Here is a 20,918-nt window from a genome sequence, read left to right as displayed (position 1 = left end):
AAAGTCTACAATCCATGAGCTCGACCAAGAAATAGATGGAGTGTATGATTCAAGATGGATGAGATTTAATAGACCAGTTACATATAGTAAACTAAGCAGTAAACGTCTGGTCTGGTGTGCGCCAAAACCTCGTCACAAACACATTCTAGTTCAGTTATTTGATTTTTATGTGTTCGGGACACTTGATTCTCATATAGAGAATCTACTTCACAGTATGAAGCTATTAAAAAAACAACAACAACAACAAAGAAAACAACGAAAAAAAAAACCAACATAATAATAATAAGTCGAAGATAGGAATGTATTCGTAATTGAAGAATGTATTCATATAATAAGAGCATGTTAACAAATAAAAGAATCGTGTCACGCACTGGTTTGGTGATGTCATGCACAATAGTAGAAACCCGAGCCAATCGTTGGGCCGGATGACTGGGGTTTGGGGTTGAGCACCGGGATATCCGGGGAGGGGACTAGGATCGAACACTCAAACAATAGCTGGTCGCCTTAGCCAATAAGCGTCCTCGTAGGGTTGAGGGGAGGGATCTGGGGCCGAGCACCGCACGGCACCGCATGTTGGTGAACTCTCATTTCCCTACTACTTCTTTGCTCGGCGTGAATAATAGAAAGACGAATAATCTATAGTTACCTTCCAAGTATCCAGAATATTACAGCTCGAATGATAGCAGGATCTGGAATGGACTCTTTAGCACCCTACCCCAATAGTCCCTTTCACAGTTCCCTGCGCCATCTTGAAAAGTAGCCGTGCCTTTGCATCGAAGCGAGACGAACGGTGAGCTTGCAATGATAGAGACCTTTGTTTAAAACCTTGGACAATTATTCACAGGTTCTTATCATTGCAAGCTCACCGTTCGTCTCGCTGCGATGCAAAGGCCCGGCTACCTTTCAAGACGGCGCAGGGAACCGTGAAGGGGACTATTATGGAATTGTATTCCCGAACATATTACTGCCGTTTTCGCTATTCTGCAAACTCAGACATTTCAAGTTCTTGTTGTGAAATCGGTTTTTAACGCCCCAGTCAGCCCCAGTCAAAATACGAAAGGTATCGACTGATTATTTTTGACTGACGACAGCGAAAAACCAAACTTCATAGTGCAGCTTGCGACTACCGAGTTCGCAGAATATTCAAAACCAAAGTAAAACAGTAGAAACCTTTGCAGCATTAAAAACCAAGTTACAGAAAATACTTTTATTTAAGAAATATTTTTATTAGTTAGTTGTATCTGCATTATGAGTGTGTATTTAATAAGTACGTTTATATTATAAACAAAAATACAAAGAAATCCCTTGCATTGATTTCCTAGAGGAATTGTTTTTGGGGACAAAACAGTAGAGCGTTTTCACTCACGTGCGAAGGCAGCCATAAACAATAGAAACTTTCTGCACAGTATTTGCATAAAAATAGAGTTCAATTCCCGGAGGATAGAAAATGTATTGTTTTGGTACCCCATAATGGTCGCTGTGACGTCACGTGAAAACGCTCTATAGGCCGTCTTTTCTTATGCAAAGAAAATTCATTGTTTTGTCCCCCAGAAAAATGTCTCTAGGGGCTCAGTGCAAAGGTCTTCACCCTCTCCATCCATAATTTGGTCGGGCAAATTCAAGGTCAATTCTTGGTCATTAAAAAACATGGGTTGACTGAGAAGCGGATCGTGGTCGAACGACATTGGAGAGAAGGCCTGTTCATTACCATTAGAACTTTCGGGGTTTCTTCCAACCTGAGATCCGATACAACAGAATGAACATTAGCTTCTCTCTCATTCAGTAATACATACTATAAAATCTACTACGCATGCACGGTTGATTGATAGGAAGCACTAGTGTAAGGAGGGGGGACGGGGCATGGGGGGCAACCCCCCCCCCCCGCCCCGCAAAAAAAGGTTTGCTATTTGCCTCCTCTATAATAAGCCTGAAGCGATATGACGTTTTACCCCCGACTCTATACCATAATAGTTTTTTAAAATTCTTTCATATTAAAATTTTTGATTCCTTAGAGAATACAGGAACAATAGTCATAATTAAAGTACAAAAGCAATGTGAAAAGGATTATGGTCTAGAGACGGGGGTAAAACGTCATCTCGCTTCAGGCTTATTGAGACCCCGATAGTCTTTGAAACTCATTGACTGCTCCAATTGCTGGTCAAGCACTGAACACCATATGCTGTCAGCCAGAAATAATTTTATTGAAAATTTGTGATGACGCTGATAAACATTTTGTATCAGACAGGAAATGACGTTAAGTGAGGCCGAGCAATTCGAGCATGCGCACATTTAGAAGTAGGCTTAACACGTGACTTACCGATGGCGGAGGAGAAGTGATTTGAAATGAAGATGATCGGTTCGAAGAAAAATTCGATGCTGAAGTGGACCTTATGAAAACAAGAAACATTTGGATCAGTGTAAGCGTAGGAGACTACCATCTAATAGCTGCAAATGGGTTTTCTGTTAGTGTTATTTCGACATGGAACAATATGAATTTTTCTCAAACATTTTTACTGTCAAAGTCCCATTGCCACTTACCGTGATGCATCACAATTTGTTTACATTTTGAATCGTGTCACCACTGAAAAAACAATTCTAACCTTTTGAATAAACTCTTAAAAGAATGTAAAAGAATCATTATTGTGCCTTAGTGCTATGTCGGAAAAGGATTTAATATGAAGTTATTATTCAATATATGAATCTTTGAATTTCATGGACCACGAAATTCATCTGTGACCGCGGTGCATCACGGTAAGTGGAAATGGGTCTTTAAGTGTGTCAAGAAATAATTTTTAAATAAGAAAATTCACTAAGTACTTTTATCATGATAAAATAGAAGCCTAAATTGAATGTGTGTGTGTTAAGGGGATGGGGAAGGGAAGGCGAGGAGAGAAGAGAGGCTGCCTACTTTATGTCACCGAACACTGTACGGCATGGCACGTTCACGGTAGAGTTTGAATAGTCCCTTTCACGGTTCCCTGCGCGGTGAACGAACGAACGAACGAACGAACGGTGAGCTTGCAATGATAGAGACCATTTTTTAACACCTTGGACAATTATTCACAGGTCTCTATCATTGCAAGCTCACCGTTCGTCTCGCTTCGATGCAAAGGCCCGGCTACCTTTCAAGATGGCGCAGGGAACCGTGAAGGGACTATTGATGACAATATGAGCTCCAACCTAAAAACAATTGTACAATTTTCCGAAGGAATTATGCAGTTTGAAACAATATCAATAGAGGGAGTTTCACGACATTCTACAGCGTATAATCGAGGCTTTGAAGGCTTTTTGTTTCTCGATGGTGCCATGGAAACGCCTAAATTAACGTTGTTTGTTGTTTTATAGTTCCGACTCCCCTTAGTTACCGTTGCTATGTCCCACAAGCTGAACACGTTAGCTAGAATATCTCAGAATTTAAAATTTTGATCGCGAAAAAATAAATCATAAATTGCTTCAACTGTTTCATGTCCTGAGAAAATAAAATAAAACTGCCTCGAAATCCTTGTGGTACTCTTTAAAACAGATACTTTGCAGTTCTTTGTGGTACAAGATTTGAATTCCATTGTGAAAACTGCTGCAACGGTGATTGCTTCGCTATTGTCCAAGTCGGAACCACTGACAATACCACGCGTCACTGAAATCAAATCTTACATTCATCAAATTGAATGTTAAATCTTACCCGCCATCGTCGTGTCGGACCACGCGAATAGGGGCTTTTTTCGGGTATCGAGGGTTGAACTGTTCATTGTTGTTTAAATGGTCCTTTTGAGGAAATGCCTGGTCTATGGGTGTTGAAGGGTATAAATATTGGAGGCATTTCAATTCACTGTCATATTGCAAGTCTCTCATGCTGTCAGAAAATGATTTCTGCTTCAGTTCATCTTTCGTCCATGGTTGCACGTGGTTACAACCTGGAACGGAAATAAACAAAACTCAGTTTGAAAGAGTAAATAAGCCTTCTTTTTGCCTCTGTAAACTCATTGTGAAGTGTTTGGAAACGAGAATAATGAAAAAAAATTCGAACTTCAGCCGCGCCATGGTTGCCGCACAACAAAAATGTAGTGAAGTGTGAATCGAGGTTCAGGAAGAATTTTGGAGAACCCGAAGAAAAACCATGGAAGCATGGGACGGAAAGACCTGTACACACGTGATGACGAGTCCAGGAATCGAACGCAACATCCTAGAGGTGAGAGGTGAGTGTATCACCCCTACACCACTCTTGATTCTCTCTGACAAACAAAAACTCATAAGAAGGTTGAAACGTGTAGCAGCCATACATTAATTTTGTGCGGTGCTACAGAATATTCAACTTGCTTCTTGACAAATTCCTCCCCAGTAAGCCTCGTCCTTTTCCTTCAAAATAATTCCCAAAACTAAATTAAGACAGATATCTTAAAATCTTGGTCGATAGATTCAGTTAATATCCTCTGAAAGCCAGGAAATACAGCGAGAAGTTTGATAGCAAAGAGAAGAATCTGGAAACCAAACACATAATACCAAATATGGCATGGCAAAACTCCTACTTCGCAGATCAGAATATTCCCGAGCGTGTTTATAGTGTTAAACATTTCAACTCAATATATAGTTTTCTGGTAAAATCGGTGTTTCTTGCACTTGCCTTCCATGTTTTCTTTGAATGCTATGGTTATACCACCAGGAATACTGTCACTGAATCTCAACAAAAATGTCCCAACCAGGCATTCATTCAGTTTGGACTCTGCTTCACGTTTGTCGATGAATCCATAGATTTTTCTGTAAGTGCACATAATGCACATGGGTCAAAATAGTGAGAGAAAGAGTTACCATCATGGGGCCGAGTGGGAGAAATAGTTATCCTCAAGGAACCTAGTGGGAGAATGAGTTACCCTCATGGGACCTAGTGGGAGAAAGAGGTACCATCATGGGACCTAGTGGGAGAATGAGTTACCATCATGAGACCTAGTGGGAGAATGAGTTACCCTCATGGGACCTAGTGGGAGAATGAGTTACCCTCATGGGACCTAGTGGGAGAATAAGTTACCCTCATGGGACCTAGTGGGAGAATGAGTTACCCTCATGGGACCTAGTGGGAGAAAGAGGTACCATCATGGGACCTAGTGGGAGAATGAGTTACCATCATGGGACCTAGTGGGAGAATAAGTTACCCTCATGGGACCTAGTGGGAGAATGAGTTACCCTCATGGGACCTAGTGGGAGAATGAGGTACCCTCTTGGGACCTAGTGGGGGAATGAGTTACCCTCATGGGACCTAGTGGGAGAATAAGTTACCCTCATGGGACCTAGTGGGAGAATAAGTTACCCTCATGGGACGTAGTGGAAGAATGAGTTACCCTCATGGGACCTAGTGGGAGAATGAGTTACTCTCATGGGACCTAGTGGGAGAATGAGTTACCATCATGAGACCTAGTGGGAGAATGAGTTACCATCATGGGGCCGAGTGGGAGAATGAGTTACTCTCATGGGACCTAGTGGGAGAATGAGTTACCATCATGGGACCTAGTGGGAGAATGAGTTACCCTCATGGGACCTAGTGGGAGAATAAGTTACCCTCATGGGACCTAGTGGGAGAATGAGTTACCCTCATGGGACCTAGTGGGAGAATGAGTAACCCTCATGGGACCTAGTGGGAGAATGAGTTACCCTCATGGGACGTAGTGGAAGAATGAGTTACCCTCATGGGACCTAGTGGGAGAAAGAGGTACCATCATGGGACCTAGTGGGAGAATAAGTTACCCTCATGGGACCTAGTGGGAGAATGAGTTAACCTCATGGGACCTAGTGGGAGAAGGATTTACCCTCATGGGACGTAGTGGAAGAATGAGTTACCCTCATGGGACCTAGTGGGGGAATGAGTTACCCTCATGGGACCTAGTGGGAGAATGAGTTACCGTCATGGGACCTAGTGGGAGAATGAGTTAACCCTCTTGGAATATTACTCACTTTTCTCGCCATTCGTCGATCAGGAATTCCTTTACCAGTTTCATAATTTTATAGAACCAGCTCCAGAAGGTGAAGGTGAATTTACAGGGGCCCCCCATGTGTTCCTGGAATAAAAAAATTTCTTTAAAAGTGTGCATACATGATGCGCAGCATTGATAGACTACAAAGTTTGTCCTCTATTGCTTGCATGCAATTTTGGTAAAATAGAATCCTATTTTTTATGACACAACTTGTAATATGTTTAACTGCTTTGGCATTTTCCTGATATGCAGCAGGTCCTGGGTTCGCCTTTCGACCCAACTAAAGCTCAGTATGTGATGAAAATGTGAAGTTAACGCGTAGTCATCGCGGAGTTGGTTTTAAAGCACTTTTCGTATTTCTACCACCGACACAACTCAATATGCAGTACGTTTTCTTGGCAAGGGGTAGGGAAGGAAATTCAATGTGACATTTGCGAGCACCACTTCAGCTCAAAATTGTGAATAAAACTCTCGTTATGTCTTTCACTAAAGAATTACGTAGAAGATCTTGCATTGTCTTGCCTTGCTCAATATATCCTCAATACATGTACTTCAATACATGTTCACGTCAAACCCTGCACCCCACATCCCTCTCCCACATACCCAACGTATTGGATATTGGTTTGGTTGCCCTGTTTTTTCCCCTTTCAAATCCTCATTGCTGAGAAATACCAACGATACTAAATATTAAATTAAATGGGGAAGGATTTGCCGGTTGTGTGCATTGTGCTAAGGTTGTACACTTACTCTTTTAAACATTCGTTTGGTTACATAGAACTTGTGAGAATCTCTCATGTCCGTGAGATCTAAGGATTATAAATTAAGGTGCATTAATTGGATTAATGAAAAAGGCTGGATGGATATTTGGATGGATTACTGATGAAAGGCTGGATGGCTATTTGGATGGATTACCGATGAAAGACTGGATGGCTATTTGGATGGATTACTGATGAAAGGCTGGATGGCTATTTGGATGGATTGCCGATGAAAGGCTGGGTGGGTATTTGGATGGATTACTGATGAAAGGCTGGGTGGGTATTTGGATGGATTACTGATGAAAGGCTGGGTGGGTATTTGGATGGATTACTGATGAAAGGCTGGGTGGGTATTTGGATGGATTACTGATGAAAGGCTGGGTGGGTATTTGGATGTAATACTGATGAAAGGCTGGGTGGGTATTTGGATGGATTACTGATGAAAGGCTGGGTGGGTATTTGGATGTAATACTGATGAAAGGCTGGGTGGGTATTTGGATGTAATACTCATGAAAGGCTGGGTGGGTATTTGGATGTATTACTGATGAAAGGCTGGGTGGGTATTTGGATGTAATACTCATGAAAGGCTGGGTGGGTATTTGGATGTAATACTCATGAAAGGCTGGGTGGGTATTTGGATGTAATACTCATGAAAGGCTGGGTGGGTATTTGGATGTAATACTCATGAAAGGCTGGGTGGGTATTTGGATAGATTACTGATAGAAGGCTGGATTGGTACTTGGATGGAATTTTGGTGAGGTTTGAGGAAAAAATACAGCAAAAAATATAATGGTTCAAGCCATAAATGGCCTTCAACCCCGGCTTTAACATACTTATGTGTGCAAGAGAGAAGGATGGAATGGATTGAAGGCTGAATGAAAGAGAAATGGAAGAAATATTACCTGGAAACAATTTTTTCGCTAAATAGTTGAGATGATAATCTTGAAGCTCCCCTTCGTTTGACTTTGTCCACCTTTTGTTTAGAGCATCCAAAAAATCACCCAGTGGTATGCTCTCAGGTGATGTGAAAGGCTCTCGATCCTTCAAAAGAAACACAGAAAGGTTCATGATACCAGGTTGTCTTATGGGACACGATTTAGGGGGGGTGGGGTTACCCAGTACCCACTACCACTGGGAGTGAAATCCTGGATGTTGTACTCAAATGTCTCAAAAACTAGTCACTATACAGTCTACAATCTGATTCAGTATCGAGCTAGCATTTCAACAGATCTCTGAGGGGTAGGTTCGGGTACCCACAACCTGACAATTCATATCCTGACATTACACATCCTAAAACACTGAGTGAAAAAATGAGGAAAAAGCTACTAACTTTTCTACCAAAAGCATTGTCCCAGAAAATCGTAGCTTCTGACTCCAGGCACTGGCTCGTGTTTGTCATCACCACTATTGGCACCGAGAATGTCTGAGAATAGTCAAAGAAACATAAATTAAGGCAATATAAAACAAGTGAAATATAGTCTTAAGCTTAAGTTGTATTGTAGACATTGTGGAGCGGTTTTCGTATGAGTGGGAAACGTTACGGCACAACGCGTTGTAATTGGATAACTTACTGGATGAGAATGGGAAGCAATTTCAATGTTATTAAACGTACCGTATTCGTGCTGTAATGCAGCACTGTACGTTTTCCACTCGTGCCAAAACAGCTATACAGCATATCGTACCGTTTACGTGCTGTAAGTCAGCACTGTACGTTTTCAACTCGTACCAAAACAGCTATACAGCATGTTGTACCGTGTACGTGCTGTAAGTCAGCACTGTACGTTTTCCACTCAGCACTGTACGTTTTCCACTCGTACCAAAACAGCTATACAGTATGTCGTACCGTGTACATACTCTAAGTCAGAACCGTTACATTTCCCACTCATATGAACACAGCTCGCATTTACCTCGATGGTAAAGCTTTCGGTGCCAATCATGATTTGTGTCTGAAACATCAAACCGCTTTTCTGGTCCGTCACCAGCTGAAACAGAGTGCAGAAAGAAAACTATCTAAAAGATCATGATCGACACATACTTTGTGAAGAGTAATGTATATAAATTAGACCCTTGGCAGCACATTCCTGCAATACAGCTCAATTTGGAGGTCAAAGCTAAGAATCTTATTCTACTGTGACTGAGTGTATAGAATCCTTGGCAGCACATTCCTGCAATGCAGCTCAATTTAAAGCACAAAAATTTACTCTCATGAGAATTGTTCCCAATTGAGCTGCTTTAGGAATTGCTGCAAGGAAGATGAAAAAATACAGAAATACAGAAATAGGAATATGAAACTAAGATATAGAATGGGGCCTGTGTTTTTTGGCCTGTGTGGGTGCTAAGGGGGTGGGAGGGGAGAGAGGGGAGAGAGGGGAGAGAGGGGGGAGAAGGGTAGTATCTCATTAAGCCAGCACTGCAGGATATTAATATTTTTTTAGCATTTTTTAAATTTCATACCCTAGTCTTATCCTCATTTAGTTTAGCTTTTCTTTTCTCTTGTTTGTGCAATTTCTAGGAAAAGGGAAAAACATAGGCAAATGTTATAATAACCATTATTATCATATGACCCGTATCTGCCTGGGCGCGCGCTCTTAAAAAAACCTTCGGGAAAATGGCGTGAGCAGGGCCGTACGAATCCCTGCTCGAAACCTGCGACCGTATTTATTTTATTATTTTTCTTTTCGTGAGGGTCATTTGCTGCGTCGCTGCGCTCGGTCCGTACGGCACCACCTCGAGCCAAATATTTTCCCGTACGGCCCTCCCACTCAGTCAATAAGTACATATTCTATTCTAAGTGTGGGTAGCATGCAATGGGTAGCGTACGCTGCTGACACGTTGTCTTTCAACACTGTGGTTCCAAAGGTCCAGATCTCTGGTTCGAGCCCTGCTGACACCTTAACTGTCAATTGAGTTTGTTTGACGTGTTCTCTCCTTGAATGTAGTGGTAGTGTGTGTGAGTGAAAAGTGTCCCAATTAGTGCAAAAGCGCGAGAACGACTAGGCACTTAAAGAAAGAGTTCTTCCAAGGTTTTTCTTTAGGTTTTCCGGTTTTTCTCCCTCTGCAAAACAAGGCAAATATCGAGGCAGTTCTTTTAATTTTGATTGAAGACATCTTTTGAATTTTTGTTTCTATGTGTTAAGGAAAAAACTGGGTTGTCTGATTAGCATTGCACACATTGCAGGGCTTTTAGGCGACATATTTCCAAGATGGCGTCTATTTTCCCCCCTAAAAAGTTCCATAATGCACTGCAAAGCTAACTCAACCCTGTTTTTCTCTCAACCTCGCAATGGATAATAGAAGGGTGCTGCAAATAGAGCTTGGGCTACCTGTGGTTCGGGTTATTGGTCTATAAAGTGCTAAATAGTTACCAGTTTATCAAACGAGACGCAGAAGGATTCTGTCTGCTTGTCGTAAGTGAGACACTACAAGGAATAAAACGATATGATTCATCATTAACTATGAACACTTCAAACACTGATAAGATCAAGAGATGATTTTAACAAGTTGTATAACTAATGATTACTTTTTTGTTGTTTTGGACATTTTTGATGTTTTCATCTTGGGCTTTAACGCTATATGAAAAAAACAAATACTCAATCAATCAACCAATAAAATAATCATTCAGCCGACGGTCGGTCGGTCAGCCAGTCTAGAAATCAGTCAATGCGGACGGTCAGTCAGTCTGTCAGTCATTCAGATCCATCGGTTGATCAGTCAGTCGGTCGGTCGGTCAGCCAATCTGTCAGTCAGTCAGCTGATTAGTCGGTTGGTCAGCTCTAGTCTGTCATTCATTCAGTTTGTCAGGCGGTCGGTCGGTCAGTCTGTCGTTCAGTCAATTGGTCGGTCAGTCAGTCATTTAGTTCAAGTCTGTTATTAAGACAGTTGTATACTCACTTTTCAAACTTTGCTCTGTAAAAGTGCCGTATGTCGTCATCCCTTGAAAATAAAAATGTTTTAATAATGCTAAAATTTAAATTTGATCTGTGAGTTAGCTGTGCCCTGACTTAGATCAACCCAGAGGTTGTTTCAGGGTTTGATCTGTTACCTAGCCATGCCCTGACATAGATCGGCCCAGAGGTTGTTTTAGGGTTCGATCTGTGAGTTAGCCGTACCCTGACATAGATCAGCCCAGAGATTGTTTCAGGGTTTGATCTGTAAGTTAGCCGTGCCCTGACATAAATCGGCCTAGAGGTTGTTTCAGGGTTTGATCTGTTACCTAGCCATGCCCTGACATAGATCGGCCCAGAGGTTGTTTTAGGGTTCGATCTGTGAGTTAGCCGTACCCTGACAAAGATCAGCCCTGCAGAGGTTGTTTCAGGGTTTGATCTGTGAGTTAGCCGTGCCCTGACAAAGATCAGCCCAGAGGTTGTTTCAGGGTTCCATCTGTGAGTTAGCCGTGCCCTGACAAAGATCAGCCCAGAGGTTGTTTCAGGGTTTGATCTGTGAGTTAGCCATGCCCTGACATAGATCAGCCCAGAGGTTGTTTCAGGGTTCCATCTGTGAGTTAGCCGTGCCCTGACATAGATCAGCCCAGAGGTTGTTTCAGGGTTTGATCTGTGAGTTAGCCATGCCCTGACTTAGATCAGCCCAGAGGTTGTTTCAGGGTTCGATCTGTGAGTTAGCCATGCCCTGACTTAGATCAGCCCAGAGGTTGTTTCAGGGTTTGATCTGTGAGTTAGCCATGCCCTGACTTAGATCAGCCCAGAGGTTGTTTCAGGGTTCGATCTGTGAGTTAGCCATGCCCTGACATAGATCAGCCCAGAGAGGGGGTTGTTTCAGGGCACGATCTGTAAGTAAGCCGTGCTCTGACTTTGATCAGCCCAGAGGTTGTTTCAGGGTTTAATCTGTGAGTTAGTTTTGCCCCGACTACACACGACTTACAAGTGAAGACTGCAAGTGACAGTTGAAGCATGACTAGAAGACAAAATCTGGCTTCCCAATAAAAGTCTGCAAGGAATTGAAAAAAAGAAGTTCGAGGGATGGGGTTATATCATGGGGATACTTAATTCGCAGTTACTAGCTACCGCATATGTTATCTAACGCGTCTTGAGCTCGCTGTTTTCGATCCCATTTAATTTGCTAATACCATGCCTCGAGCATACGGCGAAGATTTAAACTGGCGAGCAGTTTGGATGACGCAAGTTCTGGGTAATTTACCCGTTATCCTTTTCGGTCTAGGCGCGTAGGGATGATCCGATCAACGACAACGTTTAGTCAAAGGACTGTATTCGTTAGTTGGTTCTCTCCTGTGCTTCAAAGGTTTTTCTTTGGTTTCCCTCCCTCCACAAAAAGAAAAATCCTTATTTTCATTTTTGGATATTTATCATTCCAATACGATGTTAGTCTGAGATAGCTAGGATTAACCTCTTATACTATATCACTATGATGCGAATAAATTAGTTATTTATTTTAGAATGTAAGTTTGCCGTAGAAGGAATTCGTGTTGAGTGATCTCCGGAGCTCCGTTACGAGCTACGTGTTCTTTCTGGAAAAAATATTAACATTATAATTGTTATTTATCAAAGATGACTGTCAAGAGAAATCCAATTCTCACCTCAAAGAAACACTGAATCCTTTGTCAATAAGTTGAGTTGGTGGTGGCTGTTTTTCTACAACAAAACACCTGGAAAAGAAGTTGACAGGGGCATTGTCAAAACAATGGTCTACAATAGAAACTCGATTTTATTCAACTAGACGTATAGGTGGTGGGTATCAAGGGCGGATCTAGGGGGGGGGGGGGGGGGCCAAAGGAGGGCTGAAGCCCCCTCCTTCAGCAGAAAAAAACGATGCTTTTTTATATTGTTTTCCGTCGTGTTGACGGAAGAAACTCAATTAGCCCCCCCTAAACTCAATTAGCCCCCCCCCCCTAAAATTTTGGCTGGATGCGCCCTTGGGTATTGGTAAATGCTCCCCCTCCCCACCCCCTCAGAAACACCTGTTCAAATGTTCGATACTGGGTGTCTGATGTAGTGACTAATTCTACGTTGTGATCATACAGGTACCGTAACCAGACAGTATACGTACATTCATTTCTGTGATTTGACTTTTGGACATATATATATATATATTTGAGAACAAAATCCAGGATTTGACCTTTTGAGTGCAGGTGGTAGGTAGCAAGTAGCCCCTCCCCTCCCTAAAACTGGGTTCCCTAGTGAGAAAGATGATATTTGTTTTGACCTTATTCCTCAGACACAACAATATGACATGGATTGCATCACTATCAGTCAAACAGTCAACCAATCAGTTAGTTAGTTTACCTATAGCTAAGTGGATATATTAATTAAGGTGACTGCCTACTTTTGAATATTTGGTTTGAGCCCACAATGTGCGCGCGCTCAAAAACCACTGAAAAATCTACAAGATTTTATTGAAGAACCATTCGCGTTTTGAGCTTCAACAGGACAAAACCTTCAAATTTTGCACGGGACTCTCTATTTTTTAATAGTCCATTCGAAAAAACTCCTAAAAATCTAGGTTATATCAACATTTTAGAAAAAGTTTATATTTCTAACACATGAACAAATAGATTTTTGTAGGGATTTTTGTTCGACTTTATGTGATTTTTTATTAAGAGCACCGAAACTACAAAATAAGACAAATCAATGTATCTCTTTGTCTTTTTGTCGAAAATACCCATGCATTATTGTAGAATGATTGACTAGCCTTCATTCGTGCAATCATATAGTCTGCAAATAACTATTATCTTATGAACCAAATTTTTTTCAAATCACTTCCGGTGGCGCTCGTTTTGCTCCAAAATCTCGCGCGTAGGCTTCCATTAAATGCTGATTATCTCGAAAACAAGCTCTGGACACCCAATTTTTCTTTCCAGATTTGGAATGAGCATTAAATTTCAATTCGGAAAATGGAAGTTTTAAGAAAAGTTTAAATTGATTTCCAAAAGTAGGCAGTCACCTTAATCAAATTTTCGCAATTTTCAGTATATGTATTTCTATTAACAGCTACTAACCTCTTCAGAAAAGCACTCAGCATGCTTCTGGATTCCCTCTTCATGGTTTCTGCTTGTATGAGACTTTCCTCATTGACTCGAAATTTAGTAAGGATATCTAGCAGCTACAAAACAAATGCGTTTGTTTAATAAACTATACTTACATGTACAAAAAAAGTTATATAATTGATAACAGTCAAAGTAGAAAGCAATGGAATCAGCTAGTGTCTACTACACTTGCTATTGACACTACTTTTTATGGATCGCAGCAAGTAAAATCCCTCCAAAAATTTCTTTAGCTTGGAAGTAATCTTTTGCCCATTTCAGACTATGTGCCATTCCCTTGAGTATGATCATTTTAATTACATTCATGTAAGGATGCATGCAAATGGCAAAAAATCTTAATCTCAAAGCTAGGAATGACACGATGGCTGTAAATTAAACTGGCATGAGGTATAATCATTTTGGTTCCTCCCATCCGGCTGTGTGTAATATACCTTTTCTGTCTGGTTGCGTGTTGACCAAAGGATTCTTGCAAATCTATTACACCTAAAAATGAAAATATATATGGGCAAGAAAATAAGGAAACGAAAAGTATTATATTACATGTACAATATTTTCCCCTTCTTCACTACTGTTCCCTTCGCCATCTTGTTAACTATGCCACCATGTGCACTGAAGCAGATGACTAAATTAGTTTCAAAAAAGCATCACCAAAAAGAAAAGAAAAGGAATGCTCAGGAGAGGTCACAGTTCGAAAGTGTGCTGGATTATATAAACAAAATATTGCATATATATCATGCTTGTTAATTGGCTCTGCAGTTCCATGCTTTCACACCAGAGGACAGAGACATGATTACATGTTGTCACAATTATATGCTAGGATTGCGATCCTGCAATACTTACAATAGAATTAAAGGTTGCAGGAATTCTGAGAAGGAGAAGACAGGCCACCCAACTTGTGCTTGTTGTTTGTTGAAATTCCATTCAGCTATTTGACTGAGGATATGGCTTTGCAGATCTTTGTTTTTTGTTATAACTTTTGAGATGTTATCAAACAATGGCTGAAGAAGAAAGAGGTATTTTATTGGATTCAGATTTATTATAATCTTTTTTGCTAGAAGAATAGAGTATAATAGTCCCCTTCACGGTTCCCTGAGCCATCTTGAAAGGACTAGCCGTGCCTTTGCATCAAAGCGAGACGAACAGTGAGCTTGCAATGATAGAGACCTTTTTTTAACACCTTAATTAGACAATTATTCCCATATCTCTATCATCACTACTGGCTGAGAACCTGTGAAAATCCTGTGAAAAACCTGTAAAAAACATCTCTGAATTTTAGAAATTTCACAGGTTTTTCACAGGTTTCTCCACAGAAAATAAAATTCACGGGTTTTGCCCCCACAGGTTTAAAATGCTCACAGGTTTTTCACAGGTTTCAAAAATCAAGATTTTTCCAAGAATCGACATGAAATCGGCCGCGTAAAATTCACAGGTTTTTTCACAGGTCATTTTGATGTTACCTGTGTTTTCACAGGTTTTTCACAGGATTTTCACAGGTTCTCAGCCAGTAGTGCATTGCAAGCTCACCATTACCCAAGCTACCCAGTGACTGTCACCTCCCTTTTAAAAATCCTTTTTCCTTTTTTACCTTTTCCCTTTTTGTGCAAAATTGACATTTGATTGGCTGAGCTATGTGGTCTATTAGTGATAGACCACTAAAATATAGTAGTGAAAAGTGCTGGTTTTGAAAACCAAAAATATCATTTTTTGGATGAATTACTAAAACTCAAGTTTATTCTAAAACAATTAGACCTCTCACCCTCATGGGTTTAACAGGTTCTATTTTTCACTAAAAAAACTTACAGAGAATATAAATCAATAATTAATTATTTAGATATTTTGTGAAGGGCCGGGTCCCGGAGGGGGGGGGGGGGAGGGGGTACTTTAATAGGATTTGGGTAGGGGTGTTCCGCTGGGATTCTGAAAGGGGTACCCTGTTTATGACAAAAAAACACAAATTTATGACAAAAGACATAATTAATTGCATTGAGTTCCTGTTTCAATTATCATGTCAACTCGCGTTTCACTTTTTGAAGACCATAGTAACCAGTTTCAGTCAATACAAAAGTAGAAACCCTGAATATGACAGGAAACTCAGGAAAAAAATTGGAACTGGAGTGAAATTGCATACCCTGTTATGACAAGAAGCTTGAAAAACCATACCCTGTTAAGCAGATCATCCCCATATAGTCTATATATGGGAGTACCCCCCCTGGGGGTCTGGTGCAAGAGAAATACCTCATGAACTATTGACTCATAGACCGTATTTCAGGTTCCCGGTCTAATTGTTCATGAGATGTTTACACTAAAAAATTTGGAAACTTCATTAATGTCCATTATTAGCTTGTTTTAGAAATGCTCTAGATCTAATACTCCAATTTTTTGTGCAGATTTGTATTATTGCTGGCTCTAGGTGGCCATGTTTAGGAATTTTGTTTTGTTTGGCACAGAAAAATAGTTTCAATGTTTTCAATATTTTCAAAACAATCTATTGTTGTGTTGCCTACCCAGTTACCCAAACCCAGTCCCCAATGAAAAGTGCCCATATAGCTACCCACTCATTTCTTACAAGACTATAGCTAAGTGGTCTACATACCTGTAATAAAGTAATAATTGTATAGCTGATTTCACTTATTTTTTGACTCTAGAAAAAAGGACAAAATATTTGCTTAGCTCCATCACTTGCTCTATAACTACCCTAGCACCTGCATACAACATGGTCATTCCTCGGTACCACCATGGGTAGTGCAAGCTCTTGAGCATCCTGCTATAACCACAGGTTAAGTAAAACGTTTTGGGGGGGGGGGGGGGGGGGGGGGGGGAATGGGGTGGTCACGATTTGTGATGTCCCCACCTTGATTTGAGGGTTTTATCTAGGTTCTCCCCTTGATTCTAATATGTTATTTTTTATTGGCTGGTCCTCCAGTTATCCTCTCTCCCAACCAATTTATTAATAAATCCAAAAAATATACATACATTTAGTGCAATTTTTATCATTTAAATAACTCGGTATTAAATGGCGGAAATGGTTTTGGTGGGTAAAGGAAGCATGTGGGTACGGTTGTGTAGTGGTGAGAGTGCTCGCATTTAACCAATGCCATCTGTATTCAAATCTCAGACTTGTCGTATGTTAGTAGAGTTGTTTGTTGGTTCTCTTCCGTGCTTTAAGGGTTTTTTTCTGGGTTTTCTGGCTTTCCTCCCTCCACAAAAATCAACCTCTAAATTGTAGTTGGATCTAGAAAGGGCCTGGATGAAAATTACTCTGTGTAAATCTGTGTAGTCAGGATTAGCCCCGAGGGAGGAGGGGGGTACTCCCTTATACTCGCTATACAGGCACATGCTGCCAAACAGGGTATGGTTTTCAGCGATTTTACTCTGGAACAGGGTATATAAAATGGTGCTCACTTTGGGACAGGGTATGTGAAATTACGCTCTCTCCTCTCTGAAACAGGGTATCTATTTTCACAATGCAGGAACTGGGTATGGTTTTCAGCGATCTTGCTCTGGAACAGGGTATTGAATTTCAGCGATTCTACTCTGGAACAGGGTCAGGGTTCAGAAAGCTCAGTGGCACATCCCTACCCTTAACGGGCAAGAGTACGTACCCCTCTCCCTGAAAGGATTAGCTAAGATGAGTCCTCACGACCGGATCACAGCTAGCGCGCTCATAATGCATTACTGGCTTCTTACTTTGTCTTGCTGCAGGGTAAGCATTGAGTTGTTGTTAGTTATTTTGAGCTTTTCAATCTCCAGGTTACATATAGCTGGTAAAAGTGGAAAAGTGAAAGAATTAAGATTACAACACATATTGCCCAGGTGTAATAAAAATAAAATACCAGACTTACTTTGAGACAAAAAGAATTCTTCCCTCTCTTTTAGTTTCTGCTGAATTTCTCTGATCTGTTCATCATTTTTCTGTAACTGAAGTAAACCGAGTTTTTTCAAGTTTATTTTATTTCTAAAAGCAACATTACTGAATTATTTGAAACATGTAACTAAATGAATAAATAAATAAATAAACAAACAAACAAACAAACAAACAAACAAATAAATAGATAGATAAATAAATTGGAGACATTTCAAATTTAATTTCTAATTGATGGATAGATATAGGTGGATGGATGGATGAATGGATGGATGGATATATAGGTGGATGAATGGATGAATGGATGGATGGATGGATGGATAGGTGGGTGGGTGGGTGGGTGGATGGATGGATGGATGGATGGATGGATAGGTGGATGGATAAATGGATGGATGGATGGATGGATGGATAGGTGCATGGATGAATGAATGGATGGATAGGTGCATGGATGGATGGATGGATGGATGGATGGATGAATGGATGGATGGATGGATGGATGGATAAATGGATGGATGGATGGATGGATGGATGGATGGATGGATGGATGGATGGATGAATGGATGGATGGATGGATGGATGGATAAATGGATGGATAAATGGATGGATGGAGAGAGGAAAGAAATATATGTTTTAATAAAAATATGTTTTCAAAAATAAAAATATAAAAAAACCTGTTATTGCTAATTAGAATGAAACACTGCCTGGATGTTGAATGAATGAACGAAACATCATAAACTACCTGTTTTAAAAGTATGCAAATTAATTTTGATATAAAAACCTTTGAATGTCTTAATTACCATACCTCAGAATCAACCACCACTTGATTTACTAGATCTTTTACAAAATAATATATTTTAAGCAGATTCAAAAGTTCAATGGGCTCATTACTCATGTAAACATTCTGTAAGGAAAGAAAAACATGCACTTAATAAGCACATGTGGTTATTGCTATGTATATATATATATATATATATATAAAGGATTGTGATAGGAAAAAATAGGAATTTACAATAACTATGAACTGGGAAAACATTATTTTTATGCCTAAGGTAAAGACATCTGTTATTGGTGGAACCTGCAATGAAATCATCTGAAACCATGATGTTGGGATTGACTCCAAACTTTTATTCATTGTCTGTTGATTATACATGTAGTGATTGGTATCTGTTAATTATTATCAGTGCTTATTCGTTCCAAAGTTTATTGTTTATTGAGCACTTTTGGGCTTCCTGTGGTGTTACTCACAAACTTGTAACCCCATGACATACAGTAGCACAGACAGCCCAAGCCTTTCTCATAAATGGCCGCCAAACTTCAGGTTGGGAATAGGGACAAATTTCATGGAATCGATGTCAGAAAGGCCGCCTTAGTAAACAAAGTCTACTCCTTGGTACAATCTTTTGTGTCAGTCATTCACCCTTACTTCAAAAGAAGCTTAAAAGAACTTGAATACTCCATTTTACAGTTCTGTTCGAGTGACCACGAATAATAGTTGCAAGTGGAGGCTGCAGTTTCCGCACATAGCAAAACTATACTTTTTATCATGCGCGGAAACTCCAGCCTCGGCTCGGAACGGAACTGTAAAATGGATTATTGGTTGGCTATTCTAACATTTATCTCATTATAAATTAAGTAAACCATGCGTTCTTCACAAACTCTGTGCTTAAGCTGCCTGTGGCTTAACCAAGTCAACTTTTTGGTTCGAACATAGTTAAAAGAGGGGAATGGATTCCCCTCTATTAACTATGGTTTGAACATTTGTATCTCCATTGAAACTGATAGTTGTCCTGGGTTTATAGGGACAACTTCTCTCCATATAAATGCTAGGTATAGTTGGCTCAAGTAGGTCAAGGTCACCCTGCTACCAGGGACAAGTTTTCTCCATGTAAATGGCCCCTTACTGTAAATGCTATCATACACACCACTAATACATTGCTTACAATAGCCACAAAAATATTAAATGAAAACAGATGTTTTAGCTCAGGCTGCATTCATAATGTATGGCAGGGGGGGGGGGGGGGGGGGGGGGGCAGGTGAAAATTTGAAATGTCCAGAATAATTCTTAACACCCCCCTCCCTTAAAGTCATGCACAAAAATATGATCTCCCCCTAAGCAAGGCTTGTACCTTCTTCCAAAATTTTCCCAATCCCCCCTCAATTTCACCTACCCCCTTCTGCCATACATTATGAACACAGCCTAAACTGCATCTAGATGGCAGCTATAGGAAATCAATGGAGGCCCCGTCCACACTATGTCGGATAAATTTGAATCCGAATTTTTATTTATTCGGTTCATTTCGAAAATTCGTTTTCAGTGAAGAATTGTTCCGGATTCGCCCGGACTAGTGTGGACGGCAGGCCTAACCGAATAAATAAAAATTCGGATTCAAATTTATCCGGCATAGTGTGGACGGGGCCGGAGAGATCAATGCAGAATTAAGAAAAATCAAATTCCTTCTACTATTTTCTTATTCAGTGGGATTTGGGGAGGTCATTAAAAGAAAAACACATTCTTATCACCTAATAATTGAACACATTCTTATCACCTAATATTTTTCTTAGTTACATCGTTTCCGTCCCAATTGAGATTCGTTTATCACGTAACATAACAACGGGGTATAAATTCCTCAACACACACTTCTCACCTTCTCTTGTAACATCGTTGTTATCGAATTCACTGCAACAGAAGCATCACTGCTTTCCCTGTTATACGAATATAGAAAAAATCATTAAAAAGAATTTAGATACTAGTGCAAGTCATAATTGCCAGACATGTAAGGATTCATATGTCCGGTATGATCATTTCTAGTTTTTCTGGCGTGAACAAATTGATATATAAGAAATTCAAAGATCATTCTTCTCGTTCTGTGTTTCAGCAAGCAAACAAATAGCTGATTCATTTTCCTTTTATTTTATCAGCTTGAATTGCTTAACAGATTGCACGCGAACACACGTATAGCACATTTCCTGAATTCAAGATTCCTTCACTCCAACAGTTACTTAAAAACTGAAAGATTCAACGTAAATATTACACACCACGATTGTGATTCCATCCATTCGAGAACGCTAGGATGAAGAAGAACTTGAGCTTCTACAGAATAATGGGGTAAATGTTTCTGAAGTTGTGCTTTGATCTCCTTCTTTTTAACTTCGTCGAGTGTAGACAGTTTTTGTGATAAAGACATATCTAAAATAAGTATAAATTACTCTCCAAAATGTCCTTACATGTTGAAAAGCTTGCCAATTTTTCAGCTCATTCGCTCTTCCAGGTCGATTTTGTTTACAAAAACAGGAAGTTGGAGAAACCACGTGGCCAAGATCAACCA

At 40.2% G+C, this 20,918-nt stretch overlaps 1 protein-coding gene across 1 annotated transcript; it reads right to left on the bottom strand.

Annotated features, from left to right (window-relative positions):
* Positions 1 to 1,192: 1,192 nt before the first annotated feature.
* Positions 1,193 to 20,873, bottom strand: LOC116286282 (signal transducer and activator of transcription 5A). Its single transcript, XM_031692745.2, has 24 exons — positions 20,629 to 20,873; positions 20,238 to 20,295; positions 18,395 to 18,493; positions 17,573 to 17,648; positions 17,418 to 17,491; positions 16,324 to 16,371; positions 14,571 to 14,728; positions 14,162 to 14,213; positions 13,686 to 13,789; positions 12,267 to 12,335; positions 11,594 to 11,659; positions 10,607 to 10,648; positions 10,236 to 10,284; positions 10,081 to 10,134; positions 9,170 to 9,223; positions 8,623 to 8,697; positions 8,046 to 8,138; positions 7,618 to 7,756; positions 6,708 to 6,766; positions 5,941 to 6,044; positions 4,619 to 4,752; positions 3,680 to 3,911; positions 2,318 to 2,387; positions 1,193 to 1,736 (listed from the first exon to the last, which is right to left on the bottom strand). The coding sequence occupies exons 1-24, from the start codon at positions 20,775 to 20,777 to the stop codon at positions 1,533 to 1,535; spliced, it is 2,262 nt and encodes a 753-aa protein (XP_031548605.2). The 5' UTR covers positions 20,778 to 20,873; the 3' UTR covers positions 1,193 to 1,532.
* Between the last annotated feature and the right edge of the window lie 45 nt (positions 20,874 to 20,918).

Source organism: Actinia tenebrosa, unplaced genomic scaffold (assembly GCF_029948245.1).
Source record: "Actinia tenebrosa isolate PJP-AT-01 unplaced genomic scaffold, QUT_ActTen_1.0 PGA_scaffold4__44_contigs__length_22323623, whole genome shotgun sequence".
NCBI lineage: Eukaryota > Metazoa > Cnidaria > Anthozoa > Actiniaria > Actiniidae > Actinia > Actinia tenebrosa.
Note: the sequence above shows the minus strand (reverse complement) of the source record. Positions and strands in the feature narration are given on the sequence as shown.